The sequence below is a fragment of the Tupaia chinensis genome, unplaced genomic scaffold (assembly GCF_000334495.1).
Source record: "Tupaia chinensis unplaced genomic scaffold, TupChi_1.0 Scaffold000619_1, whole genome shotgun sequence".
NCBI classification, from domain to species: domain Eukaryota; kingdom Metazoa; phylum Chordata; class Mammalia; order Scandentia; family Tupaiidae; genus Tupaia; species Tupaia belangeri.
In genome coordinates this window covers 194,691-213,876 of record NW_006160139.1, presented here as the reverse complement: position 1 = coordinate 213,876, position 19,186 = coordinate 194,691, and the positions used below count along the sequence as shown (strand labels likewise).

At 48.3% G+C, this 19,186-nt stretch overlaps 1 protein-coding gene across 1 annotated transcript in view; it reads right to left on the bottom strand.

The window, feature by feature from the left end:
* Window positions 1–7,137: 7,137 nt before the first annotated feature.
* DLC1 (DLC1 Rho GTPase activating protein) overlaps window positions 7,138–19,186 on the bottom strand; it is a 55,731-nt gene continuing 43,682 nt past the window's right edge. Inside the window, exons 8-14 of the mRNA XM_006158983.3 lie at window positions 18,997–19,186; window positions 15,954–16,167; window positions 14,550–14,664; window positions 13,798–14,016; window positions 12,012–12,229; window positions 11,170–11,343; window positions 7,138–9,098 (exon numbers count right to left, since the gene is read on the bottom strand). The exon at window positions 18,997–19,186 is cut by the window's right edge and continues 4 nt beyond it. Coding sequence (XP_006159045.1) covers window positions 8,978–9,098; window positions 11,170–11,343; window positions 12,012–12,229; window positions 13,798–14,016; window positions 14,550–14,664; window positions 15,954–16,167; window positions 18,997–19,186 — 1,251 coding nt within the window. The 3' untranslated portion in view covers window positions 7,138–8,977. The remainder of the gene's footprint in view (window positions 9,099–11,169; window positions 11,344–12,011; window positions 12,230–13,797; window positions 14,017–14,549; window positions 14,665–15,953; window positions 16,168–18,996) is intronic.

Here is a 19,186-nt window from a genome sequence, read left to right as displayed (position 1 = left end):
GGACAAGAGATGGGAGGTGAGGTATATAGAGGTATAAGTGATGAAGGGAGAATAGGAGGAAGGGGCTCCCTAGGGAAACCAGGGAGTGGGAAGCATCAGAGGCCAAAGTAGGACCCTGGAGTCCTGAAGCTGGTTTGAAGGGGAAAAAAAAAACAATTACAGGAGAGAAAGAAGATATTTGTGTGACGAAACAGGGTCCAGAGTGAGGCAAATACCAGAAGGATAAGTAAAGGAAGAGGCAAGAAGATAGTGTAAAAATTGAAATAAGCAATTGCATTCCCTTAGGCAATGGGAAAAGGGGAGGCTGGCTCTTTGGGTGTCTCTGAACACAGATGTGAGGTGTGCTCTCGATTTTTTGTTTGTTTGTTTGTTTTTTTGTTTTTGTTTTTGCTATGGGCATGTCCACTTCCTGGAGAGAGACAGAGAAAGAAAAAGGGAAAAACTGAGATATCACTCCTCAGGGGTGATAGCCACACCACAATCCCTGATTTTCCATTCTCCTCTTGGGATTTTGGGTAGGCACGAACATGTACCCTGCATGTTTTTCAGGCAACTGGACTGGGTCCGGGACTCAAACTGCTCAATTGGCCATGCGAGATCTGGCCCCCTTACCCACCACACTGCCTGCTAGACCCAATGTGGTCAAAACTTAAGAATTTTTGTATTTTTCTTACGCATTTGGTAATCAGAAACTCTGCACTGGTCCTTCTTTTGCCTGCCTCCTTTCTTTACTGTTTGTTTCTTCTTTTGTTGCTTCAATGAAGGTTTTTTTACAGGCAGAGTTCCCTGTATTTCCTGAATTTATCTTGATTTGTATGTTTTTTGAAACTATATGGGCTTAGGGCCAGAGAAAACGAGGAAGTGGGTGAAAGCAGATAAATGAGGTTATCCGTTTTGAAACTGCTTTCTCATTCTGCTACGTCTGCTACATTATGAAAAAGCACTGTCAACAATCGCCAAAAATGAAGTTCTGAAATGTACATGGCCGTGAGTTTTATGAAAGGAGCCTACCTCAGCTAACCCTCCAGTGAGAGCACTCATTCACAAGGGGCGTTCGCGGACAGAGCTGTGGCTCTTTCAGGTAGCAGGCCAGCTGGAGGTGCTCATGGAGACGTTGTGGCAAAGGTAACCTGACCTGTTAGTACCTACGGCATCAAGTTAGTTAAAATAGCAACAACCATCTTGTTCCCCTCATCCCGTCCTACCAGTTAGCTAGGTTTGCTTCTGAAAACACAGTAATGTCCTTTTCTTTCCTAAAGGTGGCAGGAAAGATTCTATTTCAATATTCTGGGTCTTGGGGTGAAACATTTCCAGCCTTTGAGATAGTTCCACAGTTCCCATGGTTCCAGGGGTTTCGATTTTCTTGTGTGAAGTCAAGGACTCTCACATCTTGGGTAGAGATCCTCATGGGTTGAGTCTCCCCGGCAACATCTTGATCTGTTAGATTTTTACAAATACTGATCCTTTTCTTATCTTTCTCTCTCACTTTTTAAAGAGAATTATTATAGATAGAAGACATAGAGATCGAATTGCTTAGAAATATTCTTAGAGAATTGAAATAGCATTGTCCAATACAGTAGCCACTAGTTATATAAAGCTTTTTACATTTAAACTATCAAAAATTAAATAGAGCCAGTCCCGTGGTTGGGTAGTTGAAGGAGTTGGAGACCGCATGGCCAACTGCACAGTTTGAATCGTGGCACTGGTGACTTCAATAACATGCTGGGTTCATGTGCATGCATGGCCAAAATCCTGATTGGGACAGGAAAATGGAGAAGGGATTGTAGTGTGATCACACTCCATTGAGGGGGTGCTTTCTCTCTCTCTCTCTCTCTTTCTCAGGAGCACACACACCCTCTAGCAAATTAAAACAAAAATTAAATTGAGCATTCAGATTCTAAGTCATGCTAGTCATATTTAAGTACTCAACATCTATATGTGCTGGTAGTTACCATATTAGGTGGGGAAGAAATGAAACATTTCTGTCAAGGGAAAATGCTCTAAGTATTTCTGTAGAATTGCTTGAGTTTTTGCAAATATCATATAGCTACTTTATTTCTTTTAATGCTCCTACCTCTTTAACCTTTTTCATCTATCAACTGAGGTTAGTAAATTCTTCTACAGACTGTTTCAATTTTTTTCTTTTTCTTTTTTTTTTTAATTTACCAGAGGGAGCCAGAGAGAGAGGGAAAATGAGAAGGCATTCCTCATGGGGATGGTCAAGCCACAATTACTTCTCCTCCATTTCTCCCTTCTTTCAAGATTTTGGGCATACACATACACAACTGGCATTTTTTCCAGTCACCAGGTTCAAGACTTTAACATGCAGTTAGCCATGTGGGATCTAGGCACTTAACTACCATGCCAGCAGTTGGCCCGAAATGATATTTTTACTGTATATAAAGCATATATCCCCCCGACTGACACATAATAAAGCTTAATAAATCACAGTAAACAAGTTTATTCAGGCCAGGGCCTAACAGATTTGTATGTTAAAAGCACCTATAATTGGGTGTGGTTAAGGCACTGGATCCCATATGGTCAACCCTGCAGTTCAAGCCCCAGACTTGGGAAAAAAAAAAAATGGCAGGCACATGTGCATGTGTACCTAAACTCCTGAGAGAAGAATGGAGAAGGGACTTTGGCATGACCATCACCCCTGGGGAGTGAGTCACTCCTAGGGAGTGATTTCTCATTTTCCCGTTCCCTCTCTGTCTCTGGCAAAATAAATAAATAAATAAAAATAAAAAACAATGAAGAAGAAGGAGAGAAAGAAATGTCTGTAACTTACAAAACATTCTGAAACAACCCCCTTGGGGAACAGCTATTGTACTGGAACAAGTCCCTCATCACAGCGGGCCATTCTCAGACATTAGACAAGCAGTTTTTCTTCCCACATGCTCCATATCTTCATCAAAATGAGAAAAAAGGAAGCTAGAATCCCCTAAGAAGTACAGCATTTCTTCCTTTTTTTTTTTTTTTTTTAGAGAGATGTTTGCTGTAGGCTCTTCCCTGCTTTTTAAAAGTCCAGTGAGATGAAAAATCTCTGTAGAGGTGTTTATACTATGGGTGTCAACACGCCTTTGGGTCCAGACAGGAAAAATGGCCGCTCTAATGGGAACGGCATCTACACAGCACGGGTAATTACTCCTGGCTACAGCCGCCAAAATAATTAGCAAACTCCCTACTGGCAAAGGAGGATCATCCCCGAGAATGGGCTCAGATTCTGAAACTGCACAGACCTACCTGAGCTGCTCCTGCCGCCGACTCTTTGAGGTCTTTTGTAATTTGCATTCTTTAGGCAAGTGGAATTGAAATTCCTTAGGCAGATTTCTTCCTGATGGAACAGCGAGATGGCATGCATGCCATGACCTCATTGTTCAGGATTCCTGCTTCACAGTCATCTGTGTATGCTTCGACAGGCAGGCGAGGTGAAGCACCTGGGCCGAGCTCCACTTCGCTTTGAGAAGGGCGCCTTTCCATGTGAGCAGCTAGCGCTTTCACAAATGCCCCAGCAAGGCCATGGTGTGGTGTTGCGGAAACAGTCACAGTATGAGAATTCCGGTACTGGCTGCAAAGTGTGGCGCATATATATGATGGAATACTATCCAGCCATAAATAAATACCCTGGCGTTTGATAGAACGTGGACAAATACGTAAGATTTACTGCTAAAGGAAGCCAGCCAGATGGTGAAAGAGAGCCATCGCGTGTCCCTGCTTGATACATACGAATGGCGGCACCCTGGCAGAAACGGAAAGACCGGGAGGCATGAAAACATGGAGAGCAGCTGTGGGAACTAGAGACAGCGTGCGAGGAGGGTGGGACATGGCGGAGGGTGAGAGGGAGGGGTCAAGGGGAAAAAGAAAGGAAAGCATTTAAAGGACAAAAATGGAAGTTACCTGTTGATGGTAGGAATGGTCATATCTTTGACTGGACCGATACACAGGGTAATCACGTTGGAAAAATTCATTTTGTGTTCTGTAATGATATAGTGACTGACTAGAAATAAAAATATAAGAATAATATCTTTTGGGGGAAAAAAAGAGCCTGCAAGTAGGCGTTCCCCTCGCACCCATGAAAGAATGCAAGATCAAGAGATGCAGTGATCACGTGTAACGCTCTGTGCTTGTAACTGGGGCCCATCACGTGCTTCTTCATGAGGAAGGGAAGCAGAGCCTTTGCACAGTTCAAAGCATCTATTTGATTTTCTAGACAGAACTCAAAATCTTTCCACCACCAACCTGAAACAAAACTTTGGCCTAGTGGTTACCTCAACCTATTTTCTCCTCCACCATCACAGTAATGAGGTGACAATAATTTGGGGTTCTGGCTAATGTGCTATTCTGTGTGGGCCTTCCCTAGTGTACCCGTCCTGGTGCAGAGGCCATGAGGGACCGACGCTTACTAAGAAATGTGCCTACGGAGTGAGGACCTATCGGCAACGTAGACAGCCTGACAGCCAGAGCCGTCACTGCAGTCCTTGTCCTCCCAGGGTGGGGACTGTAAGCTGTCACTGCCTTTCTAAGCCATATTCTGACCGTAGAATGGTGCAAATGCGTGTGCCGAGGTGTGTGTGAGCCTTCCGTAAGCGTGTGGGAAGTGGACAGACATGGCGTAGTCACATGTGGCGCTATTGAATGTCACTTTTTTGTTGTTGTTCCCGATTTGCCGTAAGTTGTGCGTACTCACTGGGGGAAGAGCGAGAACCCCTTGGAAGGAATGGCCAAACTTCAATTCCTTCTCCATTTGCCTTCCAGGATTCTGGGCACTCATGTGGCAAGCTTCCCAAGTCACGGGTCAGTTGGCCATGTGGCATCCAGCTGCCTCAACCACACCACTGGTTAGACCTCTCTTCTTCTTGTCCTTTCAATTGCAGAAGGTTCATGCACTCGCCATCGCCAGAGACAGAGAAAGAGAAAGGGAGGGAGAACTGCCTCTCCCGTCAGGTTCAGGGCACACATGAACACATGCCAGGCTTGTTTTTCAAGCTGCTGGGGCTAGGATTTGAACTGTGGTTAGTTGTGTGGGACCTAGTTTCCTCAACCACTGGGCAGGGTCTAGTCATGCCACAATCCCTTCTTCAGTCCTGTAGACTGTCAGATCTTGGACACGTGTATGAGACTGACCAAGCCAGGCCGGCCATTGTCACCATATGGGATCGGACTTCTTGAGCAGCACACTATCACCGCTCCACGGCACCAGGCACTCCCTTTTCTTTCTCTACACCCTGAAGTAGTGACGTTGAAAAGCACCGGTTTTGAATCATTATCTTCCTTTTCTTTAGACTTTTCAAAAGTTTCACTTCTCCCTACAGCCCTGAAATAAAATTTCTAAGGAGTCTTAACTAATTTCTTTTCCAACTTATTCCATCTGTAAGTTGCTAGGTAGGATGCCTTAACAATTGGTTTAGGCTTTGAGACTTTCGCTAACCCTTCTGAGTGTGTAGGAACCTGCCCTAATGCCTACGACATGGCATTATCACTATTTTAGTACCCTGGGCAGGTTTGAACTCTTATGAAGCCAGGGGATGTGGGCCTTGCTCACAACTGTGTCTTCAAAGCTAAGCAGTGTGACATGCTTAGTGCTGAAGGACAGACTGAGCTGGATAATCTAATGGGAAGTAGGACAGAACCAATCAGGATTCAGAGCGGGTGCCTGTGAGTATCTCCTCCCTCCTGGTATCCCTGTACTTAGGGCCTTCAAAGGTTCATGGAAAATGCATATTACAAAAAACCAACAAAACAAAACAAAAACTATGCACAGACTTCTTTTTTTTTTTTTTTGCACCAAAATAAACTTGTACTTTATTTCTGTTTTTCCACTAACTTTTCTTTTTTTGGTCAGAGGGCATGTGTGCTTGGCCAGAGAGAAGGAAAGGAAAAAGCAAATCCCCGTGAGACATGGTCATACCACAATTTCTTCTCCATCTTTTCAGGATTAGGGTACATTTTTCAAGCTGTTGGGGGCAGAATTTGAGCTATAGTTGACTGTGTGGGATCTCATTCCCTTAACCAGGCTGTGGGGCTGGTCCTGCACAAACTACTTTGAGATACTCTTGTATTAGGTTGTTGTAAGAGTCATGAAGTATTTTTTCTACGTTTTTCTATACAAAAATATGTCATTACTTTTCCATCAACCTAATATATGTAACCTATTAGTAACTCTAAGTTCCTAACTCTTCAAACTAAAGTAGTAAGTATTCAGTCATAGGAAATTAAATTGTCTTTCTTTATTCATAATAGGGCACTTGCCTTTGGGCACTATTGCGTGTATTCAGCCTATGTCAGGGCAATCCAGTCGGAGATTTGAACCATTGTCCCCATGGGGGATTCTGCTTCTACTGAGTATAGCATTACCACTATGCCACTGAGCTGGCCCCATTCTGACTTGACTGCATACAGCATTCTGGAGTCAGAGTCAAATAAGAGAGAGACTTTGATGTGTGTGTCTTTAAAAAATCTTACAATGGGGTTGGATTTTCCCAAGTGGGCCAAAACCAGAGCACAAGACAATATCTCAGATTCTCTTCCCTTTGCAATAACAAAAATGAACTCAATTTGATTTAACAAATAATAAATTTATTAGGTGCCTATGAGTACAAAATACTGACAGCTGCTGAAGGAGATGATAAAGATATGTAGGAGAGGAGCCCTGCCCTCAGTGGGCTTACAGTCTAGGCATTTGGTCACACAGAGAAACTGTGGCCATTAGCTTCTAGTACTTGAGCGTAGCTCTGGGCAATGTTCATATCCCTTGGAATCTTCTCTTGGCAAATACACAAGGAATCCTTGCGGCATGGGAGCTCGACGGTGGGAAGGAGACCTTCTGTGGAGTTACTCGGCGACCCTGACTTCTTCCTGTTACTACTGCTCATTCTAGCCTTTTCAGCATGGCTTCCTAACTGACTTTGTTTGGAGAGAAGCGCGGTGCTTCCTGACCCTTCGCCAGGGCTTCCTGTTTGTGAGTGAGTGGCTCAGTTGCAGTTTGGCCTTGGAATGATCTGCAGTGCGACACTTCCTTCAGCAAAGCTATCTTCTGATGTTAGCGTTCGTGCGAGAATGCCACACTTGGCAAGCTGTGGGCTTAAGGGTGGGAGTGAGAATGCAGTAGGAAAGAAAGCAGGCCAGACCTTTCCCTCATGTTAAACATTTAATAGTGCACTTACTGATTATATTCTGTACAGATATAGAGCAAGTTATAAACCTCTTTTATTTATTTATTTTTTTTTCACTTAGACTGTATTCAGGTAAAGTGTATTTACAACAGGGGGCAGGGGAGGTTGAGGTACAAAACCCAAAAGAATATCTGAGGTATAAATACAAGTATATTTTAAATAATACTCTTTCTCATGCTTTATCTATGTTCAAAAGCACAGTGGACGTGTGTACATGTTTCTTAATAGACTGGCATATAAAACACACAACCTTACAAACCTGGAAGCCATCAAAATGGAATATACAACTCTATCTCCATGTGGAACACTGATATCCAAAATACTCAACATTGAAAACTCTAATTTGACCCCCCCCCCAACTTCTTCAAAGAACCTCTGAACTAACACTGACAATGGTAACTACATTATCTTATAACAGAATAAAAATCCTTCTGACAGCTCTCACACACACTATTCACTTGGGATCCACACAAAACAAATTTACTAATACTGTCTCTCGATTTACTCTTCGCCATTACAGTAAAACCTGTATAAAGACCACCCTTCCCAAAAACCTGTGCCGGTTTTTATTTGTTTGTTTTACTACAATGACTATTTTTCCATTACCAGTAAAACAGATTTCAAGGAAAAGAAAAAGGTGGGAGAAAAAACGAAAAGTTGTAAAACCCAAAATACCTATTTGCTGATAGGACAAACCCAATGACTAAATATGTGCAGTTTCAGGAATGCTGTTAATAGCAACAGCTCCCCACCCACCCCTGGTCAAAACGCCTCTGTGGCTAGGTTCCCTTCACAGGGACTTTCTTGGGATACCCAGAGTTTCCTATGTACCCACACACAGTGCCTTAAAGACGTCTCTGTTATAAACACAAAAATGTAAAGCATTTTAACAGGTAAAACACTTTGATGCCCGACTCAGGAGTAAATATTAGCGTGTTCAGTTTTCACATCTCAACTTTGAAAAATAAAACAAACCCCCCAAAAACACAAGCCTGTGCTTGGAGCCAGTGAGGGCAGGATGGGGAGGCAATTTCATCTCGGAACTAGTCCTTATTGGTTAAAATCACAAAACTGCTCACTGCGGTCAGGTCTAAAACAAACTGCACTTGAAACTGGTAACAGACTCAATCTATTACAATTACTTTTACGATGAAGAGGTTGGTAGAAAAGGGATATGCCTAATTACTTGGAGAAATACAATCAGTGGAGCAGGGTGTCAGGTGCCCCTTCTGGATGGACCCCTGGGTAGTCAGATATTCCAGGTTAAACTAAACCCGAGCATCGATATCCTTCCTGGAGGCTCTCAGTGTGCCAGACACTGCGTTCCAACTTCTCCACCTATGCCATTCAATCAGCAACAGACACACACTCACACTCCTCTGTGCAAACCTTTCTCTGCTCATCTCAGTGAGGAAACATGCCAGAGTACCAACTATTCCAGTGGATACACCCGTCCTTAGCACGCTGCAAGAAAATGATGTAGGCACACCTACACCGCGGTCGCAAGAGCACGAAGTATCTTCACTCTCTCCTGAAACGTATGTAAGGAGCTTTGCTTCTCAGAAGCAACTTGAAAAAGAATACATTTTTTTTTGCACAGTCCTACATATTCCAGTCAAGGTCTACAACATAGACCTTAAACAAACAGGAAGCAGCTTTAAAAATGTATCAAATCACTACAGTCAATTTCTACACCCCAACTTGTTCCATTGCAGATGGAGGAAAGGACCCATTCTTCCAAGAACTGGCCAGGTGAGGAAATGCACAACCAGCCGGTGGACCCGGAGGGTCTGCTTCAGCAGTCACCTGGACTTCGAGTCTCTGCATTCAGAATGCTGATGACTGAAGGAGTCTCGGATTTTCACAACTTCCGCTGCACACAGATGTCCAAACGACTTTGTGTACCACTCCGGCATGTGGCCTCTGAAACAGAGAGAAGGCGGAGGGATTATCTACTCAAGACGACACTCTTCTATTTCCTGAGAAGCAACACATGGAAATAAAGGTGATTCTTTTTATCCAGGTAATCCCCTGCGACATCTATTACACACTGGGGACCGGCAGTCTTTCAAGGACACGATGAGCACAGACGTGGAGTTAAACCTTCGGGAAAAGCTTTGGCATGTGTGACACGAAGGTCACATGCATACTTGAAGAACACCTGAGATGTGAAGATTTCAAAAGAGGATTTATTTAACCCCAGAGCCACTCTGGAAAAACTGTTAGAAGCTCACGTTTTTGGTCAATTTCATTTTCCTTATCTCCTTTTTAAAATAAAAACCTTTTAAAAAAAGGTAATTAATTCCTTCTGTGAGAGAGAGCAATAGAGAATGAGAGGGACAGAATTCCCGATAGGGTCACGATGCCCTGGTTAGCGTTGGGCTCCCGCCAGGCGGAGATGATGGGCAAGCAGGTGCCTCACTTACTCAGGGAGGCCTCTGGACCCGAACCAGAACTTTCCAACGTGGGTCTGCCTCAGAGTATGGTGTTGACCACCACGTCACCATACGGCCCATGTTCTGATCTGTATACATGTTCGTTTACGGCATCAGGTAGACAGGCCCAGTCATATTCAAACCCCGTTGAGTACAAATGAGAAACACCTGCTTACTCGTTCAAACTCACAGTCCATCATCTCCCATGGCTTTAAGTTCATGGCGGAACCATCACATTCATATTGCTGTGGTTTCGCCTTTCCTGAAGAATCCATACCAGGGACCAGCAGTTAGCGCAATGGCTATGTCGCTGGCCTCCCACGTAGTTGACCGCAGTTCGCGTCCCGGACCCGGTGGCTTAGAACTCACGCCGGGAGCATGTGTGTGTGTACCCAAGATCCTGAGAGGAGAATGGAGGAGAAGGGATTGCGGTGTGTTCATCCCCCCTGGGGGGTGATTTCTCGCTTTCTGTCTCTCTGTCTGGCGAACGCACGCGCCCCATAGCAAAAACCTCTCCCCCCCCAAAAAAAGAATCCTCACTAGAGCGTGTGTCCTAAAGACCATGAGACATGACAGTTGTATTTCTTTTAAGTACCATTCTCCATGAACTAACCAAGACTCAGCGATGTGTTGTCTTTTTAGTTTTTATTGTCGTCATAGGGAATGTGTGTTTGCTAGAGAGAAACACAACAGGGAAAATGGAAAATGACCCCTGGGGGGTGGCCATCACAATCCCTTCTCTTCCAGTCTGCTCTCAGGATTTTGGGCACACACATACATGTGTCCAGTGGGACTTTTCTTTTTTTTTTTGAGAGAGATTTTTTTGTCATGGGGTGTATGTGCTTGCTGGAGAGAGACAGAGAGACAAGAAAGAAAAATCACTCACCCCCCCTCCCCCGGGTAATGGCTACGCCACAATCCCTTCTCCTCCATTCTCTCCTCGGGGTTTTGGACACACATGTATGTGAGCCTGATGTGAGCTTTAAGCCACCAGGTCCGGGGCTCGAACCGTGATTAAGTGGGAGTGCAGAGATGTGACCATTATGCCATCTGCTGGTCCTTCCAGCGTGATTTTTCAAGCCACAGGGTTGGGATCCCAGCTGCGAAGCTACCGGGCCCAGTGCCTTAATCGCCCTGCCACCTGCTGGCCCTCGATGACGCTGAGTTTTTCTTTTTTCTTTTTGGTTTATTTTTCTTTTCTTTCTTTCTTTATTCATTTATTTGTTTGCTTATTTATTTATTTATTTTGCCATAGGATGCATATGCATTCCAGAGAGAGAGACAGACAGACAGACAGAAGGCAAATGGGAAATCGCCTCCCCTCCCAGGAGAAAGGCCCTGCCATAATCCTTCTCCTCCAGTGTCTCTCAGGATTTGGGGCATGCACACACACGTGTCCAGTGTGATTTTCAAGACACTGGGTCCAGGACTCGAACCCCAGTTGAGAATTCAGAACCTTAACCACCACGCACCTACTGGCCCCATAATGACGTCGATGAGACAAAAAGTCTCAATCTTCATGACACTCACCATGTCAAACGTGGGGAGTTGGGACCTACCTTAAATCAGCTCTGCACATGTAGGTGAGCTTCGACCTTCCTGACCCACAGGGTTCGATCAAATACCTGGACAAGAGCACGTTCACCCTCACACCCACCACAGGCGCCCGGTCGTGATCCACTGAGGTGAGCAGAAGGGCACAGGCTCCCTTGGGTAAATTCGTCCGCCATGTTCTGTAGAGACAAAACCAGAGGGAACGATGGGGTCTCCTGGAGGCTACGTTGACAGGGTGCTTCCCTCCCAGGGAGGCAGCTGAGGGGACGGGCTAAGGGACACCCTGGCCGAAGCAGGTCTGGGACCTGAATGACAACTCTACCGAGCCCTGCTGGGAACGGGCTATGTGGAACCGGGGCTGGAACCAGTTTCCTGTTTCACAGACATCGCAAAACGTGATGTCCAAAGGCGCACGGCTCGGTCTGAAACGCTCTGGACTAACGATGTGCCATTTCCTCAAAGATTTTTGGAATTCCTCTGTGAATGCTATCTGCAGAGGACTTAGGAATTACATATAAATCAGCCTTAACCGCATCTCCCCTGGGACCCACATGTTATTTCCTGGCTTATGCACTCACTGTTGCTAACAAGAAAATCTATCCTAAAAGGGGCAAAAATCTGCTACCAATGAGCATATTCATCCGAATGTGAGCTCAGTTCCCAAAGAGCTCCAAGCGTTCCCACTGCCTGCTGGGACGGACGTGGACGTGTCTGGTATGGCTGACAGGACGTGCCGCTTTTCTGGCGGTGTCCCTTCTGCTTCACGCCATTTCCCCTTTCTACGTCAGAGAAATAGAGGTAGATGACACCGAGTCATCCTCCCGAGCATCCGCCTGGGGGCGCTCACCTCAGAACCACGTAGTCGCGCGCAGGGTGGGGCGCCATGCTGTTCTGGACATACTGGTAAATTTCAGTTTGGCTGTCCAGGATTTCGATCACTTTGGAATCCAGCAGGTCCACGTCCCAGAGGTGCTGCTCTTTAAGCAGGCGCTTTAAGATCTCCTCCGGCATGGCAGGGACTTCGATGGTCGACCTCCAGAGCCTCAGAGGGGGTCCTTCGCTCACCTGAAAAGCACATGCACTGTTGAGCGCTAAGACAATCCACCCGCACTGAGACTGAGGGCAAATCGAGACACAGGTCTAGACTCAGAGGCCAGACGTGATCCAGGACATCAGCAGAACGAGCCAGAGAGCAAACAAAACAGTGTTCACTCCGGCTGAAATGATGACGGCTGTTTTTCTGGAACCCATCTCAGGGTTCTGAATGCAACGGAAGGTCACTCATTTCTGCCCAGGAGCCTAGATGCCAGCTAGACTGCTCACTGTTTCATTTCTTTATTTTTAAATAGGATGTGTGGGCTCACCAGAGAGCTAGAGAGAGGGAAAATGAGAAGACGCCCGCCGGGGGGATGCCATACCACAGTTCCTTCTCCTCCATTCTCTCTGCAGGATTTTGAGCATGCACGTGCCCAGCAGGTTGCCCGCCACCAGACCCAGAACCGCAGGGTCGGCCATGTGAGGCCCGGCTGCCCCAGCACTACTCCCCTGGCCGGCCGTTCCTTTAAGGTGATACACTATCAACAAAGCGCTTGGGCCCTCCAACATGCCTCTGTCCTCAAGGCGCTTTCGGTCCTAACGAGCTGCATTCTCCCTTAAGCACTGCTCGCTCAGTAAAGGCTACAAGTCGCGTGACGAAGAACAGCGGAGAGTGCGAGGGGATTCTGACTGAAGAACAGAAAGAAATCCAAGCACACTATGAGATGCCACAAAGCGAGGCCAGCAGGTGGAGTGGTGGCTAAAGCCCTGGACTCCCACATAGCCAACTGCAGTTCAAGTCCTGAGCCTGCCCGCTTGACAGTCACACCAGACATGTGTGTGTGCACGCTCAAAATCCCGAGAACAACGGAGGGAGAAAGATCTTAGTGTGGCCATCCTCCCGGGGGGGGGGCTGACTTCTCACTGTCCCGCTCTCTGTCTCTGTTTCTCCCTGACTAGTGCACATGCCCTCAGGCAAAACCCTAAAAAACAAAAACAACTCAAAAAGAAAAACAAATAAATAAAACGCCCTAAAGCCGGCACCGTCAGTCAAACATTCCAGAGAACGCCGGTGTGACTCTATGGAATGCAAGCATTTCGCCAGACGTGGCTGGAAACGCTCTCGTGCGTCTCAGATGAGTTCTGCCCCTCACTTGACTGGTTTCCACTCCTCGTCGGGGAATCTGAATCACCTATCTGTCCAGCTCCATAAGGAAGGGTTTGGGCACAGAGGCCCCAGACTTTCAGTTGGCAACAGTCGTGCAGCTCTGACAAACTCGCGTCCTGACCACGGAATTCAACGGGCTAGCAGCAGGAAGACAGACCTTCTTTTTCTTTCTCTTTTACTTGCCAGAGGGTGTGTGCACTGGCTGTAGAGTGCTTGCCCTCCCCAGAGAAAGAGGGAGAAAGCACCCTCGAACGGGGTGGGATCATGCTGCAATCCCTTCTCCATTTCTCTGTTCTGTCAGGGTTTTGAGCCCACGTGCACACAGACAGGCCCAGTGTGACTTTCGAGCTGCTGGGGCCAGGATTTGAACCACCGTCAGCCATGTGGGATCAACTCCCTTAACCACCAGGCTACAGGCCCAAAGCCTCACCTTCTTGTAGGACAGCTCGGCCTGCTCAGAAGTGGAATAGCTGACCCAGCCTTTAAACTTCTCCTTGACCTCCTTAAACAAGCCGTCTACACAGTCCTGGAGGAAGTGCTGGTAGTCAGCAGACTCGCCCTTGCTTAGGCGTCCCAGTGCTTCCAGAGAGAGGGGCTTCAGCTCCTGCTCTGTGTAGGAATTCCGACACCGGCTCATTTCCTCAGGAACCTGTGAGAGACAAAGGAGGTGGGTCCACCGGGGTCATCCTCAGAGCCCGACAGTGGACATGGCAGGACTGGAACAGTGGGTGGGGTCTTCAGAGCGAGGCAGGCCGGTCTCTGTCCCCACCGACGCCACGGTAAGGACCGTGGAACCTCGTGGTAGCCATGCGGACACAAACAGATCACCTTCACATTCATAAGTGAACCTGAAAACCATACCCTCACCCGGGTGCTCTTCGGAAAGCTGGGTAAGAGGGGAAGGGACTAAAACAGGCCTGGGCTGGTCACAGCAGGCCTCTCAGGCCCAGAAGCTTAGCTCCGGATAACTTTTTACTTTCTTGCTTTTCTGGGTAAAGGGGGTGGAGGGAGGCAACCTCATTAACACTATTAACTCTGAGGAGCGTCTACAGCGTAATACGTTGAGGTAGGACGTTCTCGGGTTACGTGTCCGGTCTCCTACTGTGGAGGCCATCTTTGGGCAACATGTGAACACGTATGAGGCCCGAGACTCTGCCCCTCTTCATGGGACCAACTCCTCACCTGGAAGAGCTTCTTGCATTCAGCAATCATGTGGGCCAGCCCCTGAGTGGCAGCTAGGTTTTCGTTTAAATCTTTCTGATCCGGTTTGCCCAAACTTTGTTTTCTTTGCATTACCCTAAGTAGGAGAAATAAAGGAGGGAGAGAGTCAAATATTTATATAATTCCAATCAATGTACTATTAAGGAGGGGAAAAAAGGCATTTCCCTGGAGCCTATTTGTGAAGTGGCTCAAAGGAGCTTTTATCTTGGTCACCAGAATTTCTCAGAGATTTAAAAACATTAAAGAGACTCGTTCTTGGTGAAATCCGGGTTGTGTAAGCCATTCTGTGCGGCAGGTTCTCCTCCCAGTAGGTCAGCGCAGGGCAGCGCGTGAGGATGAAGGCTGCTCCTGCAGGGCTGGGTGGGAGCACTGGGGCGGGGCAGGGGAGTCCCCACTCCTGCCTGTCTCCCTCACAGGATCGCTACCCAGGGGACACTTCAGCACTAGTTAAAAGGACGAGAAAGCACTGCACAGCTTTCAACAGCAAACTGACTTCAGCTACTGTGACTAGGCCCTGCCTTTAGCTACGGGATGCTTTCCAAGTCCTCTTAGCGCTCAGGACAAGGGCCGGCCGGGTGGATGCAGCACTCGGGGCTGAGTGCTGACTTCCCGGCCTGCGCCAACAGGAGGTCTGTATGTGAATACTGGCGTCAGTGCCAAGCTCTGATATCGAGAAGCTCCAGTTGGCTCTGCCAGTCCTCCCTGGGGGACCTGAAGGTTGCTGACCGAACCCACCTTCCCCGAGCTCCGCTCTCCTCGTATGCGCGCCGGCTGAGGGACAGTCACCTCGCGTGGGGGTGTGAGGGTGCACCGAGGCGGTGAAGGGAGGGGTGCAGCCCTGTGCCTGCCACGCCCCAGCCTTCATCATTTTCAGACTCCTGACTTCCCTGGGGCCACTTCCATCCTGGACACGTGTTCCAGGCAGGGACTGTGCACGGTGGGCTCGGCCAAATCCCGAACAGAGGCGACCGTGAGGCGCCACACGCTCCTTGGTTCTTGCAGGCCTGGCAGCCACGTTCCACCTCGGGTGCAGCCCAGAAGTCTGCTTGGTTGCCCACGTGAGGCCTAGGCAGTGGAGGCCATTAAATAGATAGGGCGTTTGCTGGCAGAGAAGCACCGTGGAACTGCTAGGCCTGCCTCGGAGGCTCTGGGAGCATCGGCGTAGGCGCTCGCTATGGCAAACGCAGCCCAAAGCGCTCCTCTCTCAAACCTGGCTGTCCTCGGACGGTAGGACGTGCCACACCCCTGTGGCTGGGGAGGCACATGGGGTGTGAAGGGAGGCAGGTAAACTAAGTTTTGCTTGGCTCAGGCAGGAACCCACAAAAACAGCATAGGCCCGAGGCCCCCCCCACCCCGTCCCTGTACCTCGGAGAGGAGTTCTCTCTCTTCAGGGTGTTGAGGTGGAAGAGGGATGGCGCCAGACACACGGCCAGGTTGGTCGGCGTCATCTGGTTCTCTTTGACGGCTGCCGTGACGTCGCTCAGGAAGTAGAGCAGCGTCTGGAGCACCTCTCGGTTCTCGTCGGGCAGCAGCATGATGGCAGCCTTGATCGCCTGCAGGCGCTGCTCCTTGGGCACATCTGCACGACAAGGCCATTTCCCTGTCAGCCTGGAGATTTTCTGTGTGTGCGCAAGGAAATGTCCCAAAGTGGACAGCAGCCGCGAGTACCGCAGCTCGGGACCGAACCAGCACTCACGGTGCACGGAGGGGCAGACGCGGGAACTAGGTGGCCATGGCGTCACTGCCCGCCAACACTCCTGCTCCGGGGTTTAGACACTGAGACCCCACAGTGCGGCCGCTCCTACACCCACCCGAGTGCGGCTCCGGCCAATGCCTGCTCTTTCAGTTTTCTAGGCACTTCTCAAACATCTCTCGTTACGAGTCTCCATTACTGAAATCAGTGTGCACATAATCTTTCACTCTGTTTCCCCGGAATCCCTGTGCCTGTACACGAATACAGGGGACTCACGCTGGGGAATTCATTTTTTTTTTTTGAGAGGTTTTTGCTATAGGGCACGTGCGCTTGCCAGACAGACAGAGAGAGACAGAGAGACAGAAAGCGAGAAATCACCCCCCAGGGGGAATGGTCACACCGCAATCCCTTCTCCTCCATTCCCCTCTCGGGATCTTGGGCACGCACGCACACGCGCCCGGCGTGAGTTCTAAGCCACCGGGTCCGAGATGCGAACCGCGGTCGACTACATGGGAGTCCAGCGACATAGCCATTACGCTAACTGCTGGTTCCCCTCTGGGGAATTCTTTTTACAGGCCGTAACGATGTGCAGTGGTTGAACGTATAAAATATAAATCAATATATTATGGGGGAAAAAGGAAAGGAAAATCTTGTCTGAGATATGTCCAACAGGCTGAGAACCGAGATCTTTTAGCCTTGATGACAAAATGTCCAGTATCTCCGGACCTTCGTAATTCTAACCAGTTTGCTCATTCTCGGAATGAAAAAAGTAAATTGCTAATACTGTCAGCTTAAACAAGAGACATATTTAAGTAGTAATTTTTGGTTTTTTTGAGAGGTTTTTGCTATAGGATTGTGCACTCACCAGAAAGACAGACAGAGACAGAGAGACAGAAAGTGAGAAATCACCCTCCAGGGGGGATTGGCCACGCCACAATCCCTTCTCTTCCATTCTCCTCTTGGAATCTTGGGCACGCACGCACATGTGCCTGGGGTGAGTTTAAGCTACTGGGTCTGGGACTCAAACCGTAGTCAACTACATGGGAGTCCAGCAACATAGCCATTATGCCAACTGCTGGTCCCTAAATAGTAATTTCTTAAGGTTTGGAAAGCATACCAACAGATTATTATAAATAAGAATGCATATAGGGCCGGCCAGTGGTGTGGTGGTGAAGGAGGCCAAATCCCACATGGCTGACTGTGTGCATCAAGTCCCGGATCTTGCTGTGTGTGTGCCTCGAAATCCCCAAGGGAGACACAGAGGAGAAGGGATCGCGGTGTGGCCACTCCCCATGGCTGAGAGTGCCCTACGTTCTCTGTCTCGAGGGCTGGTCCCACGGCGCCACTGCTCGGCGCTGAGCAAAGGAAGGCGCGTCTCCCACGGTTGGCCAGTCTGAGTTTCAGCCTCAGTGACTTAAAGAACATGCCAGGTGGCAGCTCGTGCTGGGGACCCTACAGGGTGGAGAACTGGGAGGAAATGACTGCTGCAACGGGGCCCTTCTGGCTGCTTTCCGTCCATCTGTCTGTCTCCTGTGTGTTCCCTCTGGCATAAAAAGTAGTCATAATAAATGGAGAAACTGAAAAACTATGAGGTACATCCATAAAATGAGCTGCGCGTCAAAAATGCTGACCTCAACCTACAGGTCCCCTTTACGAGGAGAACCTCTGAGAAAGCACATGGTGGAAAAAGCAGGTCACTGCAGCCAGCGCGAGACGCCAGGCCGACGGCACAGCGCCATGGATACAGCACACAACACATACCTCGGTGGGGAAAATGTGAGCTGCGTTTGTGTCAAATATGGAAGGATGAAACAAATAATGAAACAGTCCAGACCAGCTCCATTTCTCATAAAGTAACGCCCCATGTGCCACTTCAGAAGACGATTCGGCAGGAAGAGAAGTGGCTTTCGGACTGCACTGCCGCACCAGCACACGAGCCAAGGAAAATACGAGGCTGTAAAAGCCAGTCTCGGTCTCGATTATGAATTTAGACCGCGGTTTGCTCTCTGCTTTACTTAAAAGTGAGAAAGAAGGGCATGGGTATTGTTTTCTTAAGTATTGCTGGCAGAGACCGAGAGGAATAACAGCAAAAGATGATTTATTCTATGTATAGCAAGATAAAACACACAGACACTTGTGAGACGTTAAATACAGCAGCCCTGCTAGAGAGGGGCAGCAGCAATTCCTGTAGACAGGGCAGAGAGAAAGCGCGAGACCCGCTCTCTCTGCCTCCCAGATAACACTGTGCTAGAAACAGGTGAAAGAACAGGCTGGACCAGAGTGCAAGAGTGCACAATTCACGGAGCAATTAGAAACAGAGGGTAAGGAAATTAATCTTCACATTATTCAAGAAGTACACAGACACCTGTCTCACAAACACAGAGAGAGACAGCCAGATAGAAAGCAGGAAATCACCCCCCAGGGGGGATGGCCACGCCACAATCCCTTCTCCTCCATTCTCCTCTCGGGATCTTGGGTGCGCACGCACACGCGCCCGGCGTGAGTTTTAAGCCACCGGGTCCGGGATGCGAACCGTGGTCGACTACGTAGGAGTCCAGCAACACAGCCATTACGCCAACTGCTGGTCCCGAAACTGATGTGCACTTCTCAGGTCACCAGTCCTCTCGTCCAAAGGCTGTCAGGAAAGGAGGCCACAAGCACAGGGGACGGGTTTGCTTTCCCAACGCCACAACCTCAAGATCAAGACAGACTTACACTGGTAGATCTGCAGGAAGGTTTCCGAGAGCTTGTTTGTCATCAGCGGCTCGGGCAGATCTCGGAAATACTGCTTCAGCATGTCCGCCACGTCGTACGCGGACTGTCCGTCATAGCTGACGCCGTCCGCGGCACTCTCATTCATCTGACGCAGAGCCTGAATCCGGGACCTGACCCCCGACTTTCGGAA